General features: G+C 40.7%; 1 protein-coding gene across 12 annotated transcripts in view; it reads right to left on the minus strand.

The window, feature by feature from the left end:
* The window catches only part of dachd (dachshund d), a 116,898-nt gene that overhangs the window by 19,837 nt on the left and 77,430 nt on the right, over positions 1 to 19,631 (minus strand). For 5 of the 12 annotated variants that reach the window (XR_004568701.1, XR_004568700.1, XM_034213592.1 and 2 more), the window contains 5 exons: positions 18,374 to 18,526; positions 4,837 to 5,009; positions 4,045 to 4,222; positions 3,788 to 3,919; positions 3,040 to 3,066 (listed from right to left, as the gene is read on the minus strand). Coding sequence is in view for 10 of the 12 variants with exons in the window: in XM_034213592.1 (XP_034069483.1) it covers positions 3,040 to 3,066; positions 3,788 to 3,919; positions 4,045 to 4,222; positions 4,837 to 5,009; positions 18,374 to 18,526 (663 nt within the window). In the remaining 2 variants the exon portion in view is untranslated. The remainder of the gene's footprint in view (positions 1 to 3,039; positions 3,067 to 3,787; positions 3,920 to 4,044; positions 4,223 to 4,836; positions 5,010 to 18,373; positions 18,527 to 19,631) is intronic. The other 7 variants (XM_034213600.1, XM_034213601.1, XM_034213597.1 and 4 more) reach the window with 6 other exon arrangements.

The following is a 19,631-nucleotide window of genomic DNA, read 5'->3' on the forward strand; positions in this document are numbered from 1 at the left end:
TATTCCCCTCTCTACATGAGCTCATCAATGTCCACAGGTCCTTGCCCAAAGCAGCTGTGTGTAATAGACTGTGACTGCTACCTGCTCATCATTCACATGGTAAACTGGGGCTGCGGATAGTGCAGCAGCAACTGGACATGTAGGCAGCATCCTGACAAAGAAGAAAGGCGTGGCAAATCAGCTTAGTCCATTGTGGTCACACCAATGCATCAAGGGTTGATAGCAGGTATGAAAGGATGCACCTCTAGGTGACATAACACACCACAGGCATCCATTTGTGCTTGGGAGGACATTACGAGTGCGTCTCCTGTTATGTCAACAAGGATATATAACATTTACCATTGGAGTGCCGAGATCACATTACCAGTGAATCACCAGCTTTTAAAATATGGTTTACAGAATCAGTTTACATACTGTAGCTGCCTCTGCCTCTCCTGTCAGGCGCTCTAGCTCTGCGTAAAAGAGATGTGGCATGTTTAACTGCAGTGGGAGGGCTGAGGCAAAGTGGGGAAATTTGTTGTTGGCAAAATGCTTAAACTGCCACATGGTATTTACAGAAAAGTCTTATACTTCAACGTACATACATATGGCTTGTGTTTCAAACACCTTCTCCCTGAGGAAATAAAATGATGTCAAGTGTTTGATGTCCAAAGTAAGTTTACAGCCAAAGGCTTTTTTACCTTTCAAATGTCCCCCTTGTTTGTCAGCTACCTGCTGTTTCACGAGACAGAGGCTTGTCGGAAGCTTTCGCCACAGACTTTCTGTTTGAAGCAATTCAATTAGTCACATGTGAGATAACACTTAGCTTTCTACTAGCCTTTTTTCTCACACATCATCTAATCTCCCCTTTTTTTTCTCGGGGAAATTTGGACACAAAATAATCAAGTTCAAACAACAGCCCAAAAAAAAAACTACCATCTGGTTACTTTGCACTGGGTTACACAACTTTTGAAATGGTCTTTTTTAGACAACAACAAACAGCCTTTGTCCTTCATCAGCAGAGATGACATGAAAAAGAAGAGGAATGTTCATAGGATATGAGTGATGTGACATTATAGTGGCAGTCTCTGAGGTGTCTGGCTATTTAAATAGCTTCCATATGAGCCGGGGCACCGCATCCTTCCTCTGCGCCTACCCTGCTCTCTTCTGAGAGAGTGCATTGCAAGAGATTAATTTAATGCTCTGCTAGGATCATAAAGATCAAACAAGTGGAGAGATATCATTAAACCATTGGAATGTTATCTCATTTATCTAAACAAACTGATGCGATGAACAAGCCTAATTAAAAAGCTCACTATAAACAAAGCTTCGGATGGCGAGGCCTCACCCCTCTTTAACAATGGAACACATTTATTTTATTAATCTAATGCATCATGTATCATATCATTACAGTTCAATATATCTATCATTAATTTTATTCCCTTCACTTAAAGCTTTTATTGGAATTACTTTGGTTATTAGTTTGTTCTAATGTATTGGTTACCTCTGAATCTGGCTGCTACAATCTCTCTTATCTCGCTGCATAAACCTGTGCATGTTATTCAAATTGCCTCATTTATTATGATAGCTTCCTCATGTAAATTGTGCTGACTGCTCGCCCTTGCACAGTCCTCATTAGACTAATGAAAACCTTCAAACGAAAAAACTAAACAACCTGCCAAATAAAGGTCTGGGGTTATTATGAAAATTACAACTGTGGGAGCCGCGAGAAGCTCTCTTCATTAATTCATGCTCAGCAAATTGGTAACTAATTTAGTTGCACTCCTCTGCATTAATGGGTTATTTTATAAAAATGTTTTGCACAGCCCGAGACCTCTGGTGCACACACTGGAGAGCTCAGAATCCTAATCAAGTCCAGTGACATATTAGGAATTGACAATCTCAAAAGATAATGTGGCGCGTGTTTGTGGACAGATGTGTGTGGGTCAACTAGCTAGAATTGGTGTGGATTGCTGGGTCATTTGCTTTCTGCTGGAATATTGCATAGAAATTACAGTTCATTTGTGTTGATTACCAGAGTGTGGAGGAGGCACTTCAGTTAAGAAGAAAGATTTCTGTTACTGAGGAAACATTCAGGTGATTTAATACGTGGATACTTGATTAAATCTCCTTTTTCTGTTTGCGGTGCTCTGTATACTCGACGCACACACACACACACCGACACACGTGCAGAGACAGTTAGACAGTTTGTGACCCATAAATTCAGCTCATGATCCTGCTAATTATTACTATTCACTGCTTCACACCCTGTGAGTGAAGGTCTAGCACTGATCTTCACGTCAGCCTAGCCAACAGGGAACATACAGCCCAATGATTTCCACAGTGGTTTTAATATCATTATCAGCCTCAACCCCACCCTTCGTCACCCAGCACAGCCCCCCCGCCCCGCTCAAAACCAACAGAGAATACGGAAATCTATTATTTGCTTCATTTTGTATTTAATCCGCCACGCTTAGTAGATTTCTATCTTTTTTCTTTTCTCTTTTTTTCTTTACAAGCACGGCGAAATTGAAATAATGCCGGCAATTAATAATAAAAACATTTACTCTAGACTATGAGATAGAGGTTTTGAATATGTTTCCCTTTAAGTTCAGAGTTAATGAGGATTATAGGAATAAGCAAATGTCAGCAAGTCAAGTGCATTATACAAAGCGCTCATTATTTTCCACATAGTTGTAAAACATAGCCGTATTCATTTGGTATATAACAAAAACTTTTGATTTAAAAAGTCAAATCTGATTTTCAGTAACACAATTAGACTAATGGGTGTACAGGAAGGTCACATCTGAGCATTATTTTATACACACATTTCTTTCTGGTGAAAAAACGATCTTATCTATGTATTTCCATTTTAGAAGTTGTCTAATATCACCAAAATAAAATCTTTTATAAAGGTGTATTAGTTACAGCAGGAAAACATACTAACACTGTGTTTCTGTGGAGTTCCTTAAACAGAGATTTTACAGCAAGCAAAGTGTGTGCAACATTTCATCCAAACATTTACACACATCCACACATATTTACACTTGTATAGCTTACCTCTGAAGTGCATGTTTGATTTGTAGACTGTAAGAAAAGAAATATTAAACTGAGTGTTTGAATGGCTACAGTGGTTTCGGTTTATTGTTATACTGACACAATCCACAACTGGGATAAATCGGGAGGGTGAAACAACTCCTGCCTTCCCATTTCTAACATCAACAATAATCACAGGCTTATTCAAGATCTACGAAAATATACTGGACAAAAATAATGTTTTCTGCTAATGCTAATTTCTTTCTTCTTTAATTGTTTGGTGTTAAAATGAGTGTGATCTTCGAAACACTTGGAGGCACCTTTACCAACAATGGACTCAGAAATGTTTCTGCCTTTGGTGAAAAATGAACCCACTGTAAGCTCAGTGTGTTCTCCTGCCTCTACTGATTTTACAAACCTATCCTTCTCTCTTTAAATTGCTGAGCCTTAGTCTTTATAATTAGTCTTTATAAGACTTAATTCTCAAAATGACAACTTATTTTATAAGGCTCCTCCTATAGTGCGGGTCCAGTAGAGCACAAACGTGGCTTGTTTCTCCTAACATCTGTCATGTTCATACATTGTGAACATTCAATAGGAGGAACTAAGCTTATTATAAGTCTTTAACTTAAAACGTAAATTGATGCTTTCAAAAGGAAACAATACAAATCACAGTTCATTTTTGGATTGGGAAATCCTTAACTCCATACTGTGTATCATGTGGCCTACACCACTCTATCAAGTGTTTCTCTTTTAGATAAAACCATCTCACCTTTTTCGTTGTGCATCCTCTTGGCTTCATGGCTCATGTCGTGGGCCAGGTCTCCCTCTTTAGGCCCAGGCGGGATGTTGGGGGACAGGCCTAGCAGGGCGTGGTTCATGGACATGCCATTGTGGTGTATCGCTGGAGAGAGAATGTTAAAACAGCAGAGGTGTTAGGAACATCGCCAGCAAGACGTATTTCTACTTCGTCTTGGTATCACAGAGAAACAACAGCATTCTGCAGTCAAATGTGCGTTTGTTCTTCACCATTCATCTGTGTGACAAACGTACGTATCCTGTCTGAGGAGCTTTCCGTGTGGGCCGGGGAGCTGGAAACGCTGCTGCTGCGGTGGGACGACGGGTGGCTGCCTGGCCTCCGGTGGTCTTCTAAGGAAGGAGCAGGGGAGGGACTGTCCGGCACCCGTTCCTGGAACCCCAGCAGCGCCAGAAAAGTACACCCCAAAAATAAATATACAATATATACTGACACGTTACACAACAGTAAGGCATTTTAAAGGTCCCCTATTATAATGTTTTTCATCAATATATTATAGGTCTCAGATATATACAAAACATGTCTCTGAAGTGTTTGGCTCGACATACCAAACAGATCCCATAATCCCCTCTGTTTCAGCCCTGTTTCAAAAGTGCTGATTCTGTGTCTGTTACTTTAGATGAAAATAAGGAGCCCCTCCCCACTCCCCTCTGAGAGATATTTGGTTAAAAAGAACACAATGGTGCTCTAGGAGGAGATTCAGGTGCTAAGGTAGGGGGGGGTTACCTTGGTTGGTGATTGGCTAATGGTTACACAAGACAAAACATCGTTATGACATCATAAAGTGGCCAAAATCTGATCAGCTCATTTTCAGACAGGTTTTTATAGAAATAGATCAGGACAAAAAGTGAGCAAATCTTTTTTTCCTGAAACTTTTAGAATCTCTTCACACAGAGGGGACACATGTTGATGTATAAAAGACATGAAAAAGTGCATTTTGCATAATAGGTGACCTTTAAGTCAAGTTCAACAGTTGTATCTGCTTTCTGTTTTTTAAAAGTTACCTTTATTACGGAGGTGACCATTCTGGAGGGCAGGCTCTGGCCCTGTGCTGCAGCGGCCATGTTGGCAATGGTGCTGAGGTGGTTCATCTGGTTCATCGCCATGGTGACAGAGGCTGGGGGCAGGCTGACGGGGATCAGGGGGTGTGGCATCATCATGAAGGGGAGTTCCAGGCCTGAGACACATGAAGAGGTCGTTGGTTACTCAATGATGCATATTATGAGTGAGATATCCACAGGGGAAACTTCTGAGGCTCTGGCTAAAAAAACTCAAGACCTGCCGCTGTTAATTCAGCAATCAGTAATTCCCACGACTGAGATACCCTTTAAAAATGGTGTCCAATAACACTAAAGCTTTACACTGCCATCCATTAGGAAAAAAAATGGAATAATTCAAATTAATTGCTTCTCTGGTGTCTTTTCATGTTAACATAATACACATAAATGTTTTACAACATATGTTAATAATAGATACTACTGCAATAATAATAATAAAGAAAAACGGGCATGATAACTATATACACAGTCATTCAAAGACCAAAGTTTACACTGCAATAAAGATGCATCAATTATTCCGTGATGAATAAAAAGGGCACGTTATGGAAATTATTTCAATATTTACATATAAAAAAATATCTCTGTGAATACAAAAGCAATCTTGAAAGCCATTACCCAAATGACTAGTTAAATGTGCTAATGACAAACAAGTACCGTCAGACCACAGTATGGCAATGACTTCAGGCTAATTAAAGCAGCCTATATTCCAGACCAGAGAGAGAGCGCCACCAAAAAGAGTAAAGACACTTTCAGCTCGTACAATAATGTGATTTTCATTTCTTTCTTTTTAATGCGCACACAAATTATTCCATTACAAGATCAGAGATGTCTTACAAATGTTTTAAATTATTCAATTGCAGTCCGGCAATAGAAGCCTAATTGGAAAAATGGAAAGCATTAGTAGTCCGAAATGTAAAGAATGTCTTATAAAGATACCATAGGGGGTTTAGTACTTAGTCAAACTGCGGCCGAGCACTGTGATTCTGAATGGCTTAATGAAAACAAGCCAACTTTCAAAGGACACAAGCGCAGACAGAAGGTCAAAGCTAGGTGTCTGTACTCCCCCCCCCGAAAAAAACACGGCACCCCCCTTCCTCCTCCTCTGCTCTATGGGGACTTTGAACTGGCAGGATCAAAAGTGACTGGGAACAGTTTGGTCTCATTCCTCCGCCACTCAGATGCTATTCCTCAAATGCTTTAAAGAAAACCTCACAGACACTATTGGATCTGATTGAGCCTCTCTGTTGATTTTTCACTCCTTTTTTCTCTTTTTCTTGGCAGCCTGGTTCAAGGTAAAAAAGAAAAAGAAAAGAAAGCAGCGTGAAAGAAAGAGGGAAAAAAGATTCTGCACTATAGAAAGCTGATCCACAAAACAACTCCACTCTTTTTTTTCTGACAACACATCAGTAGCCAAAGGACAAGGAGATCTGCATGGCGACGCCTCTAAAGAGAAGGACACTGGTTCAAAATGAAAGGACATGAGAAGTACTCCTCTCTGTCATTCCCCTCCATCCAAAAGAAGCATTGATTTCCATAAGAAAGATGGCATGCAGTTTCTCAGTGGCGAGTATTCCCAAACAATATAAAGCAGTGGAGATTAAAGAAAGGCGGAAGCCAAGCAGCACCTTGTATCAGCGCCTCTGCTGTAGTTCAGACTGAATCAATTACCACTCAGCAGGCTAAGCTCAATTAAAAAACCACAGAGGGACTGATTGCGGGGGTACTTACTGTAGGACAACATGGGGAGGTTTAGGCTACCTATCAGCCTTTCAAGGCCACTCAAGGGCCAGAGTGAAGAGACTTATTTTGCCTTTGAGGTGGATGCATTACACCCATTCAATCAAACACAGCTACACGTATACATGCACATGGACAGATTTAAATACATAAAAAAACAAAGTGGCAAATCCTCTAAAATAATACAAGGCTACTGTTACTCACAATCTTCTTTGCGTTTTGTTACATCTTGTACTTGATGGCATTATGAATTGCTGTGATGTGTCTCCACCTGACAGAGCCCTGGGGGGAAACACTGGACCTCTGTTCCCTCTAAGTGGTATTAGTCTCGCTTTCAGTGCCTGTCCAGCCCCTTTCATGTCGCCCCATCCTAAAGCGCTGTTTCTCCCAGAAAGGCCCATTCAGGCTACTGTAGGGGAATGTGCCACAAACCAAGAGGGTGCACCAAATCCTTTTATTTGTGGCTGAAAAGAGCCAGGTGAGGAGGATATTGGTTTATTCACAAAATCTGCCTTTTCTGCACAAGTGTTTTTGATTTAGTTCCCATGCACTTCCTTTGAAATTGCTTGGTTTTGTTCTTGCTAAATAAAGCAACTGCAGAACTTTGGAACACTAAGCAGGGATTTATTTTCGAAAAACAGAATCAACACACATTAGTCAGACTCATTAATCACCTAGATATTGTGTAGATACTCCATTGGGCAAACCGTTAGAAACATATTTGTCAGTTTGTGTTTATCTCTGATAGAGAAGTTCAGAGCTGATGAGAGGTGAATTCCCACAAGCCCCCCTCTCTGCTGAAGGGCATAAACAATGCATTTGCAGTAATTTACCTGAAGTAAGCCTGAGGGACCTGTAAAGGTGAACTCCTATTTACCATCATTAAAACTACAAATCACTTAATACCAATATAAACAGCTCAGCTATTATGTCGTGCAGTGCTCGGGAGTTCACGCATGGATAAGCAAAGATCTGAATCACGGAGGATGAATGGAATGAATTAAAACAGCCCTTGGTAACAGCGTGATTAAAAAGCTGTTACATCAGAACCAAACCACACGGCTGACGGTAGGTCCGACACTTAAAAGCATCACACCGAAAAAAGATTGAATGTTGAATGCTTTAAAATGATTAAAAAGAGAGCAGTAATTTATTTTGATGACAGAAATGATAACCTGCAGTGATTTGTGCAGCAGTTAATCTTCATCTAAACAGGGCTTCCTGGACGTGTAACCCTGCGGAGGAAAATAAGAAAAAAGGAACTAAGCCATTGTCATTGAAAATGGTACGGAGGTAGCAGCCAGCCCCTTACCCTTAACTCTGTTGTGGACAGATTTCCCCTGACAAAAATTAAACTAGCTCCTACTTGGCACTTTATTATCTCTTCAACTGAATGATTTATTGTTTGTGGAGCGAAAGAACCAAAGAGAGGGGGAAGATTACATTTCCAGCCAAAGCTCAGGCTTGATCTCGTTTTTTACTCCCTCTGTCCAGGAAAAAAGCTCCAGACAAACAATAATGTCAGCTGTAATTGATCGGAGGTCGCCGGCTGGGCCTGCAGTAAAAGCGCACTATTTAAGCGACAATCGGCCCTGCGCTCTTCAGACGCTGGCTAATGAAGCTGTCTGTCTTGGCTATTTACCTTCTCTTAAATGGAAGGGGAGAGATGTACTGTAAGAGACAGGGCTGGAGAGGATCTGCCTCCCGCTCCTGTGAAATAGGACCTGCACATGCCTCAGGAATGTATAATTGGTTGGCGCAGCCAAAGCTGGGGATCCGGTGCTAATTAAATGACTTGTTTAAAGCCTATCTGTCTTTGTTTGGGAGGCTCTGGGCTTCAGAACAATGCATTGTAAATGCTGTTGTCAAACAAACATTCCTGGTTATCCTTTGATTTGAATTGAACAAGACAAAGGGATGATTTGCTTAGCGCTAAGCCTTTGGTTTTCATGGTGTTGAGATATTTTTTTTCCTCTTCTGATCCGTCAAACTGAACAGGACCATTCCAGTCAAGCAGTTAAATGAACTGACTAAGTGCACAATGCATATGCAGTCTGCCACAGAAAAACAATCTTGGTTTTCCTCCTAATTGCACTAGTAAAATGCCCCCATGTCGTGTACGTATTTCTCCAACAAAGGTGAGGCGGCGGTGCACACACATGGAGAGTCTTTGTTGTGGTCGTATCATGGATTTGCACACCAGTCCCAAAAGGAAATGAATGGCTCATGAAAAAGTGTCTGTCATGCCGCAAGACATTTAGAGGTCTTTCCATAGCACTAATCAGCTATTCATCTTACTATAACTATTAATCTCCTCCAAAATCAGAAGCACGGCCACGTGAGATGGAGGGAGCCATATAGCCGTTAGATCAAACATAAGACACAGCCTCTATAAATACGTTGTCTGGCATTGTGGTGCCACTTTACACAAAACAAGCGCATGGTTACATATGCAACTGCTTCCACATTTCACACACACATACACGCAAACAAGAAGAAAAAAAAACAGACACACACAGATGGCAGGTTCAGTCAAGGCTGGTGAGTCCTGTTTCTCATTAAAATGGGGGGAGAGAGGAAGGTATTGAGCTTTGATGTAGCCACCCACAGCTTCTCAGTGTCATTGAATGAAACTTTGAAGCCTTTTGTGTTTACGCAGTTAATGTTGATAATAAAGCAAACATCTTGCCTTTGTTAAATACCTGCTTTACACGTACTTATGCACACACACACACACACACACAAGCAAACACGCAAACGGACACATCAAAAGAATACATCTTGCGTTAACAAGGACAGGTAAACATGAAAACACACACGGGTACACGCTCGGACAATATAGATAACTGTGTGTAGGTACATACACAAATGGAACCAGACAAAAATAAAATCACATGCAAACAAAATCCTTTACATTCAAAGAGCCATGATGATTGGACACATTTCAAGCTAATTCACATCAACGAACAAAATGTGTTTTGCATGCCAGGATAAAGAGAAACACTTTCCAATGATTCAGGTACGGGAAGATTTCCTGCCAAGATGGCTAATGTAATGTAATGTAATGTAATGTAAGAGAAGCCATGATAAGAAAACATTTCTGGTTTGATGAGGTAACATAATTGCTTTCCTACTCAAACCGCTGGAGTGTAACATGTGGTAGAAATGATCAAGGAGACAGACAGAGGTGTTTGTCCTTTAAGTGTATAAAATCTAAAGCAGGCAACTTTTATAGGATAATTCCAATCCTCGGCTCTAATGGCATGCATTCCTTACGAAAATTGAAAGATCAATCATCTTCCTGACAGATCTGTTGTGAAAAAAGTTCTTCCCATCTTTGAAGAGAAAATGCTAAACACGTCTCGCCATCGCCCCCACCCGCTCTCGCCCGTTTTAGCTGTCTATTTGTCTCTTTGCTGAAAATGTTAACGAACAGGGCAATAATCAAGCCATATGCTTGCATGTGGCAAATCTCATTACAGTAAATGACCTTTACCAACCCATGCCAACATCCTTGTGCTTCATAACACAGAGCGTACAGAGTGGGGGAGACAATGGTGGCTTTAGTTAACGCATTCATGAACATGGCTGGGGGTGGCCAGGACAGCCAGGCCTTCAGGACACATTAGCAAACGCAGTTCGCTTCTCTAATTTGGGTCGGAACCAAGCTCACTTTACATTTGTCACACATCACTCTTGATAAATGCACAACATCGGCACAAGAGCACCGACATCTGATCACGATAAGCCGTGGCACAGATAGTGCTGTGAGCAGAAGGAGAGGAGAGATATTACTAGCAGCTGTTACTACTGCGGGTGCAATATATTCAAGCCCAATCAATAAAGCTCCTACAGACAGTGACACCCAAGCAGACAGAGGAATCATTTTCATCTGATACTTAGCAAAGGCTCCCCTTTTAAAAAGATTGCTTTCAGTCAATGACAACCAGTTGTCATTTGACTAAGGCACCTGAAATGAAATATATTGACGAGCGTTATCAATCACGGCCCACTCTGCCGTCATATCACTTTGGTGGGAAAAGAGGGAGTGTGGGGGGGGGGGGGGGGATCAGTTTGCATGTGGTCATCAGATCATCTGTTTTAATTACAAAATTAGCATCACTACCTCCTGTCTTCTCACTTCCTCCATTACAATCACCTCCTGAGAGACAATCAGCAATGCGGTGTATAGTGTACAGCAGTGCTAATGAGTTCAAGGTGAAAGTACAGAAATGTAAATGTTGTATTAGTTATTATCAACAATGTTTGGATTCAATTGAAGTACAGAAATGACATTCCAGTACAGAAATGAAAACAAATAATGTTGTTGTTTCAATTATTTCGTTGGAATGACTATTTTGTTTGGGATTCTAAACACCATTTATCAAGACATACCTTCCTCTGTTTGTTCACACTGTGAAGGACATGCTGAGATTGTGAAATTCCTTAACATTGTTTGAACTTGCTCTACTCTCTCCCTCTTTATCTTGGTCCCAGAGGAGGAGCTGTGTGATGCTGAAGATGTCTGGCCTCAGTATGGTTGATAGCTCCATTTGGATGAGGGTTCCCATATCATAATTGAGAAAAAACACCTTTGGGTTCAGGCAACCGACAGAGTGCTTTGGTGGAACAGAACCAACTATTTCTATCACACAAATGCTCTTTGATTCTCGCCCTGATTACAGCCCAGTCCGGCGATGTTACATTTTCACAGGGTGATCACAGTGAAAGAGTCATTTTGTTGTTCTAACCCTTGTATTCTATCATTACTGGTATTGTTTACACTGTAATGTTATTACTCTAGTCTATGCTAATAGCATTAGATACCTAGGCTGCAATGCACCATCTTAGCTGTGTGTGCGAAAACTGTTCAAAAATCCATGCAATTACACAACGTGCATATTTCACATTATCCCAACCTGTGAAAGCTCATCATCACTGAAAGGTTGAATGTCATTTATTACACATATCACATTTACACCAAGTGACATTGTCTTTTCAAATTTTGTTGATCTCTTCACTTTCAAAGGTCAGCCCCTTCCCTGGCTAAATTCAACCTGACAGAGAATAGTGAGGAGGGGACAGCGGAACGCATGCATCACCCCCACATCAAAGTGCTCCAAATTAATCTATCCAATTAATGAAGAATGAGGCGTAATGTTGATGAGGGATGACAACGCGACTGGTCAGTTGTTTTTATAGCTCTGCTCCTGCGGATTGTGAACTAACCACAAGAGACAATCAAAGAATATTTCTGAGGCGCGAGATTTGTCTAGCATCTTGTCTCCTTGTGTCTGTTTCTCTATAAAAAGCTGCAACTCTGCTGCCACTCAAAAATGATAGAACTTGATATGGATCATTACGGAAATAATGTTTAATCAATCCCCCCTGTTATTGTAATCTATTTCTGCAGTTGTCTGCGTTTGTGTATTTTGTAGCAACACCAGTGTGCCTCACAATTTCCCAATCATGCATATTCAAGTATTACGCTGATGCTTAACAGGCGACGCAACTGGAATTAGAACGAGGACATTAGACTTCATTAAAAAGAGAAATGATTATCAGGTTTATCTTTTGAAATGTCTATTAAAATGTGTGTGTCGTTCTTCACTTATCTGTCACCTGGCTCCCATGAGCCTGGCAGACTAATAGAGAGATGGTGAGGGCCAAAGCCCAAGAGAGAGACAGAGACCCATCAAGCTCTTTACTCAGGCTGGAAGGCTGTCTGTCTGCTCTGCCACTCTCTGTCTCGCTCAGTCTCATTCAGTTAATACCACTTCCCCCTTTTCCCAAACACCTGCAGCTTAAATGGTTACGGACCCTATTTTGTCCAGCCTTGTTATCAGTATATAGAAAATAAAAACAAACCACATTGTAATTGCATACATCTGACACAACAATAATATGTCGCAGTACAGGAGGTGTTATGATATGTTCTTGAAATGAATTATATTCAGCCTATGGCTACAATCTAGTCTCTCTCAAGAGCTTCGGCTGACAAAGGCTCCCACAAGAGAGCTAGAAAGGAAGATGGATGAAGTTGCCCCTAGATACTCATATCAGGTCAGTATGTGCTTTATCCCCTAATGGTTAAGGTTAGGATTGAGTAGGGGGTTATAGTAGATCTGAGCCCGAGGGCCAATATACTGTCTAGAGGAGCAGGAAGTAGCCACCATCCTCCATCATGGCCCACATTTAGCGCGCCGGGCCACCAGCACTAGTGCAGCTAGCAGGTTGGAGCGTGGAGCGTGGAGCTAGCTAGTTGGACGTGTCCTTCCACCCAGAGAGCTTTATTATTAGAAAGGACATAAACAGACTAATTAAATCGCAGCAGTGGAGCTGGGCTGACAGCTGGCGCAGAGAGTGTGACCAAACAGATCCTATCAAAGTGCAGGAGCAGTGTCTCTATATGCGGACTGCTGACACGCACGTCAGTATGTTCTGAAAGTATACATATGTGTGTGGCTGCCTATTTAAACCCATTTTACACTTGTGTTTATTTTATAATTGATGACTATTATTTTTTCCCACTGTGATTTTCATTTATACACACTTAATGTCATCTTAATGTATTATTATTATCTGTCTATTGCAGAGCACATTGACTCACTGATACGATCCAAAATGGTACAAATGCTATCCAGCCGAGCAATAAACACTCCAGTAATTAGTGCCTGGTCTCCAGGCTGACTCCACTCAGCTCTGCAGCATGGCCAAGCACGGACCCCATATAGAGAGGAGCCTAGTTATGCATTGATCTTCGAAAATTAAGGCTAACTGCCCCAGATTGCAGCGTCTTGATGTACCTTCTGGATGAGAAATGTACTATACCCGTATTGTTTGTAGAGTAAACAGGATGATTTGGACTGGCTGTGCTTTAAAATGAATACATCTTGAATAATTAATGAAGGCCCCTTAAAGCGTTGTTATCCGTGTGACCGCAAACGTAAAACCACTGATGATGAGAAAATATGGTTTTAACAAGTCAATAATGGTGAGTGCAACAAGAACAGCCTAATCAATGAGGCTGCAACGTTTGCAAACAAGGACTTGAATTATAACGCCAATAATTGATCTCTTCCATTTTTTCCCTCCCTCCTTCGTGTGATGTCATTGTTTATTGATTGCTTCCTGCCAGCGAAGGATGATGGGAAGTTTCAGAGTTTATTTTTGCTCTGACTTTTGCCCCCCCCCTTTTCCTTCCCCACCACCTTTCCCTCCTTTCTCCCCCATAACCCCCCTTCTCCATTTTAAATTTGCAAGCTGTAGCACCAGCTTAACCAAAAAGGATTAAGTCCCATACCCAACTGAGAACACAGATAATGCTCAGTAATTGGTAAAAAATGAAGATGAATGGGACAGCTAGATAAGGACCAATTAGCTGCTGGGAGTGTACAGCTGTGGTCTCCTCACAGAATGCTCTCAGGGGCCAAGGCCCCCTCTTTCTCTATCACGCAAGCATGCGTGCATACACACACACACGCGCATTAACACACACACACATACAAACATGCATATGCACACTCGCAAACATACAAGCATGAGGGCGGGGCTTGCAGAAATTAGCCTGATGACCCTGGGAAGACAGAATGATGTTTCCTCATCATCTCACCCAGAACCTCTTCTCTCAACTCTCCGTCAGGCAGCACTCCAGGTACCTGTCACCAGCCGTCCAGCTCCAGCCGAGCATGTGGGCCACAGCCTGGACCGGAGCCACAGATGTGAGACAAAAGGGCTTTTAGGGCTGAAAAAGTGCTGCAGAATGTAACTGCCTGTGGTATTATGGGTTGAGGATGAATTAAAAATGTACATCAACAAACAAGGCTGGGCCATACAATGGTATAATATATATGTCCTGAAATGAGATACATAGATTTTGGAAATTGAAAGTCATCATAAGTGTCCTGGTTTTAAAGGCTGCATTAAAGTGAATTATTTCATTTTTTTTAATTACCAAACTGTTCTAACTACCTTTCCCACTTAGTCAATAAATCCACATTACTGATGATTATTCATTCACATTTTTATTTATGTTTCCTTTCTTTACAGGTTAATATACATAGGAACTAATTTACATTTTCATTGTGAAAATATGTTGTAAATGCTGCAAACCTACAATACTGGTTTTCAAGTTTTATTTAAACAAAATGGTATTGCATATATGTTGTCCATAGTGCCCAGCCCTATAGCAGGGGCTGTTGTGTCTTTTCTTTTTACTCGGGCTGTTACTGTGGTCTGCATGTCGTGGCATCATCTGGCTGATGACAGTAGAATTCCCATATCTAATTACAGGCAGGATTTCAGCTCCATTAGAGTTGTGTGGTGAGGAGTCAGATGAGTGGCAGGGCAGCACCCAGTGGCCAAAGAAAGACAGAGGGCGAAAGACGGATAAATAGTTGAGACAGAGTAAAAAAAAAAGAAGAGGACTGGGATGAACACAGCCTTATCTTTTCTTTACACTGCTTGTCTAAGAAACACTTTATTTTCCTTTGGCGGCTGAAAAAAAAGCAATTCCTTCTCTTGAAATTGGCAGGTGTTTGTTAGTGGGCAGCTGACAATATTTTCTCTCCCAGTAATGAAGGTTGTGGCTGGGGTCAATGCACTGGGGGGGAATGGCGGGCTGTTTATCCCCCTAAAGGCCCAGCGCCACACATGTTTTGCTTGGTCTGTGATCTGTAATTGTGGCATTTCCTGAGAGGCGCAGGAACAATCCACATTGTGCTTTGAGAGGGTTCCCTCTGCCCGACTAAAGGCCGAGAGGGAAAATCAAACCAAGACACCTTTTTCTCTTTTTAAACATTTGTATTTTGCTCCATCACAATATCTCTATCTTAATATATTTACATCTTTCTCTCCCTCAATTACAGATATCTATTCCTTTCTTCCCTTCTCACTCCGGATGTTTGGCTATTTTGAGTCGAACTGGCTGTTTTTTCCTTATAATTAATAACATTGATGCAAACAGGAAGGTCTAATTGTAATGAATATTTAATGCGATGGAGAAACATTAGCCTGTTCAATTTACATCAACACAAAGACAGCGACGGGCAATCCAACTCTACACGCAGAACAGAGTGTCCTTCACTGGCTGGCTTTGTTGTGCTTTGCTTTAAGCTCTTCACAAAGATCTGCTTCAGAGAAACACTGAGATGAGGCACCTGTATTTTAGCCTGAGGAGAGTTTTATTTTCCAATGGGTTTATGTAGAAGCTCTTACTGATTAAATGGATCTATGTCCTTAGTGGTATTATCAAAAGCATGCTCATTATCATATCAATTCCTATCATGGTTGGTCATATCATTTGTTTAGGTAAACACATCCGTTTGTGTGAGTCTTAGTTTAAGCTTGTTGATTATAACACTGCAGTCCATTTCCTCAGAGCGGCTATGGTCTGAGAGAGAACAGTATGAAGTCATGCCCTACCCAGAACTGTAAAGAAAACAGACCAACATAGCTTCAGCCAAATACAGTTCCCTTTCTGCCCCATGCTATATCAGTCAAGTGATTTATATGTTTGGATTGCTATGTGATAATGGGCTTGAGAGATGGACATATTAGGCATTCACGCTCCAAAATAGTTTTTGAAAGAAGCCTCGAGTCGACACCAATTCTCAAATCATGTAAGTCGGTTATTACTTGTTAAATTACAAAATGCTTTTGATGGAAAATAAACATGTGAGTGGCTGCCTGGGGCGAGATGAAGAAGACAGCATGCTGGCCCTGTGTTGCCGAGCAGGCCATATTTCTCCGGCGTATTATCAGGATGACTCCTGCTGGCCACCCTGTCACAGGAGAGTGCTTGATATAAACAAGAGATTGCTGCGACACCCAGTAATCAATATTAGGATGGTTTCAGTACCAAACATCATTTGTCTCAGCGACCATTCCTTTGACCAAACGAAGCATTAATTCAAATCATAAATCTGAGCTGATTTAAATCCGAGGAGAGTGAGGGAGAGAGAGAAGCCCCTGTCTGACTGCCTGCCCCTAATGATTTATTTTCTACATTTCTGCGAGCGAGAGATTTGTCCATACTCACTGACAGGTCACCTTCAAACGCCAGTGGCAGACTGTTCATCACCATGCAGACGAGCATCTCATCGCTGCGAGTAAATATTAAAGGAAAAGAATCCAATTGATTGTGGATGGGGCCGAGAGGCGTCACTGCCATATATTTCACTCAGAGAGCTAATGCTATGGCCCATGCACCCACACCTAGCGCTGCTCCCCCTTGCCAGAATTATGATTCTACCGGGAGCTTGTGTGGCTGGCTGTGGGCTCAAGGTTACAATTTAAATTGTAAAAAGATAAAACAGTTTCTTATTAGCTCCATTGCCATAGCCTTGCTGTTGGTACTCACATTTATCTTTATTTCCGTGACCTCGTACGCTCGTATTCTTTTTTTACATACTCCATTCTCTTGGAGTGATGACCTCACACTTTATGCATTTTGCATTGTTAAATCTGCTTAGAAACACATCCTGTTTTCATCTCACACACCATAAGCTCCATGGTGTCAAGTATTACTGATGAAATGTATTCAGCAGTCGAGCCATTTATTACAGTAAGTGAATCAAAATCTCCATTTAGCAACCAAAGCTACAGGGATTACATTTGGTTTATAATTTGGAATGGGCTCATGAATCCGCACTAACATACATTATCTTTCTCTATAATACACTAAGTGGTTCTGTGTGATATTAGGAAAATCCTTCTGCATTTTCTAATAATTAATTGAAATGGCACATAGTGAAAAACCAATGCTTTCACAGCAATTCAATTAGATCTTGTTAAAAGCTGATAGCTAAGTGAAACTGTGTTCACACTTTCACTTAGCTATCAGCAACGAGGCTTTTAAAAAAATAAAATCTTTCCACACAAAGTATAACATGATTCAAGAGAAAACCAGACTTACCTCATGGTGGATATTCACAGTGCATACTAAACAAAACAAGCCTTTAACATTTGATTAAGAAAGCAGCAGTATAGTGGAGACAGTGAGTATTTGGTTTTATGGGATTATTGATTACTTCTGTCAGAGAGGTGTTTGTTTCCGGTGCTGGAAATGTTTGGAAATTGGTCTGTGTTTTGTTTTTATGTTGACCTTACATTTCTGCCTCATGTGGTTATTGTATTCATGTGTCTGTGTGGTCTACATTTGTACTTGTGAAGCACTTTGTGGAATCTATTTATGTGAAACGTGCTATAACAAATACATTATAATTAATAAACTTATTTTGTATTTGGATGTTATTTAAGCAGAATATGAACATTCAAGACAACTGATAAGATTTTAGTTGCCTTTGGAGAAATATAGCATGACCATATTCCAATTAATATTATTATATTACATATTGTCCCCTTTTAAAGTTAGAGCAGCTTTTCCCCTACTCCTAGAATATGTTTGCCCACCCCTTCAAGTTGAAAAATTAAATTATCTTTTATTTGTTTGTATTATGTTGCCAATGTCTTGCAATTGGCATAATTCATAGATCATATTTTGTATCCAATAGAAAACGTGCATACATTAAATCTATGTATGTATTTTGATGCAGATTTGTATTGTCTACAAGTGTTTTTCTATTATTAAAATACCATATTGGCGCTTTGTGGTGTATGTCAAAATGGAGATGAGAAAGCAGGTTTTTAAGTGTGTGTTTGTGTCTGTCTTTACAACAAACGTTTGTCTTCCGTTTAATATGATTGTAAAAGTGTTTGTGACAATGTGTGTGAAGGGCATCCTCACCGACGCTGGAGCCGAGGTCTCCATTCTCTATGTCCATCCCGTGGTGGATGGCGTTGCCGTGGTAGCCGCTCATCGCCTCCAGCTTGATCTTCTTGACCTTCATGGCCTCTGCGATGGCTGCGTTGGCAGCAGCTGCCGCCGCCGCTGTCAGACCTGGAGAGAGGAGGAGAAGAGACAGAGCTTACAGAACACTACATGTCTGCTGAGGCTGAGCCACTGCACCTGCAAAACCTTTCAGAAACCTGCCCCGGTGAAGAAAGAAAACAAACAAATAGGACTTTTATAGTCAAAATAATAAAACAATGAATAATTGTATACACTAGGGGGAATAAGCGCCTATGAGATCACAGCTTGGTTTTTCATCCTCTGACAGGGGATATCTTCACAGCAGGTTATCATGCTGATGGGATGGATCCGTGTGTGTGTGTGTGTGTGTGTGTGTGTGAGCATATGATTTTTATAAATGTTTCATGGACTCCGGTATTCCTCCCCACTATATTGACGTGTGTGTACCTTGATGAGAACAGATGCAGTCAAGGTAATACTGCAAGATGCGTTTTGTATGTGCAACACGCAAAGTATGTGTGTGTATAATAAAAGAGAGGTGATACAATGTGACATGAGTGGAGATAAAAAGTTATACGGGTTCAATATGTGAACAAATACAAAGAGAACTGTGTCTCAAAAACCTTATTGAGGGTATTTTAATCATACCTTCTAATGTATTCAATGGATGCAATAGCCCTGAATAATGCTTAACATTGGTTTTCAGGTTCTTTACAGCTATAGACTTTAGAGTCTCATAATAATACGGCTCTCTGAGAGTCAAGGCCAGTCATCAAGCAGAATGGAAAACTATTAACAATGTGCCAGGTATTGAAGTTTATGTATTCATACACTTGAAAATGCCTTTGAGTGCATTCAGTACTTGGAGGGCCATGTGTGAAAAAACTAACTGAAGATTATGATCCTTCAAAAAAGTAAAGAATGTAAAAATTGAATAATCTCTATTACATTTTCAAAAACATAACCCAACATACTCAGGAAAGGAATGAGGCAATAGATACAAAGACGCTATTGACACATAAGTGCAACGAAAAACTCAAATGTAAATACTAAAATAGATGAGATAAAATATAGTTTTTTTAAGGAAATAAAATACTTCTTTTATATTAATGGCTTTAAATATGTTTTTAATTTCCAGAACGAAAAAAAAAAGAATGTAAACGCCATTTTTCCTACTTGATAGTCTTTGTGT

The sequence above is a fragment of the Gymnodraco acuticeps genome, unplaced genomic scaffold (assembly GCF_902827175.1).
Source record: "Gymnodraco acuticeps unplaced genomic scaffold, fGymAcu1.1, whole genome shotgun sequence".
Lineage (NCBI taxonomy): Eukaryota > Metazoa > Chordata > Actinopteri > Perciformes > Bathydraconidae > Gymnodraco > Gymnodraco acuticeps.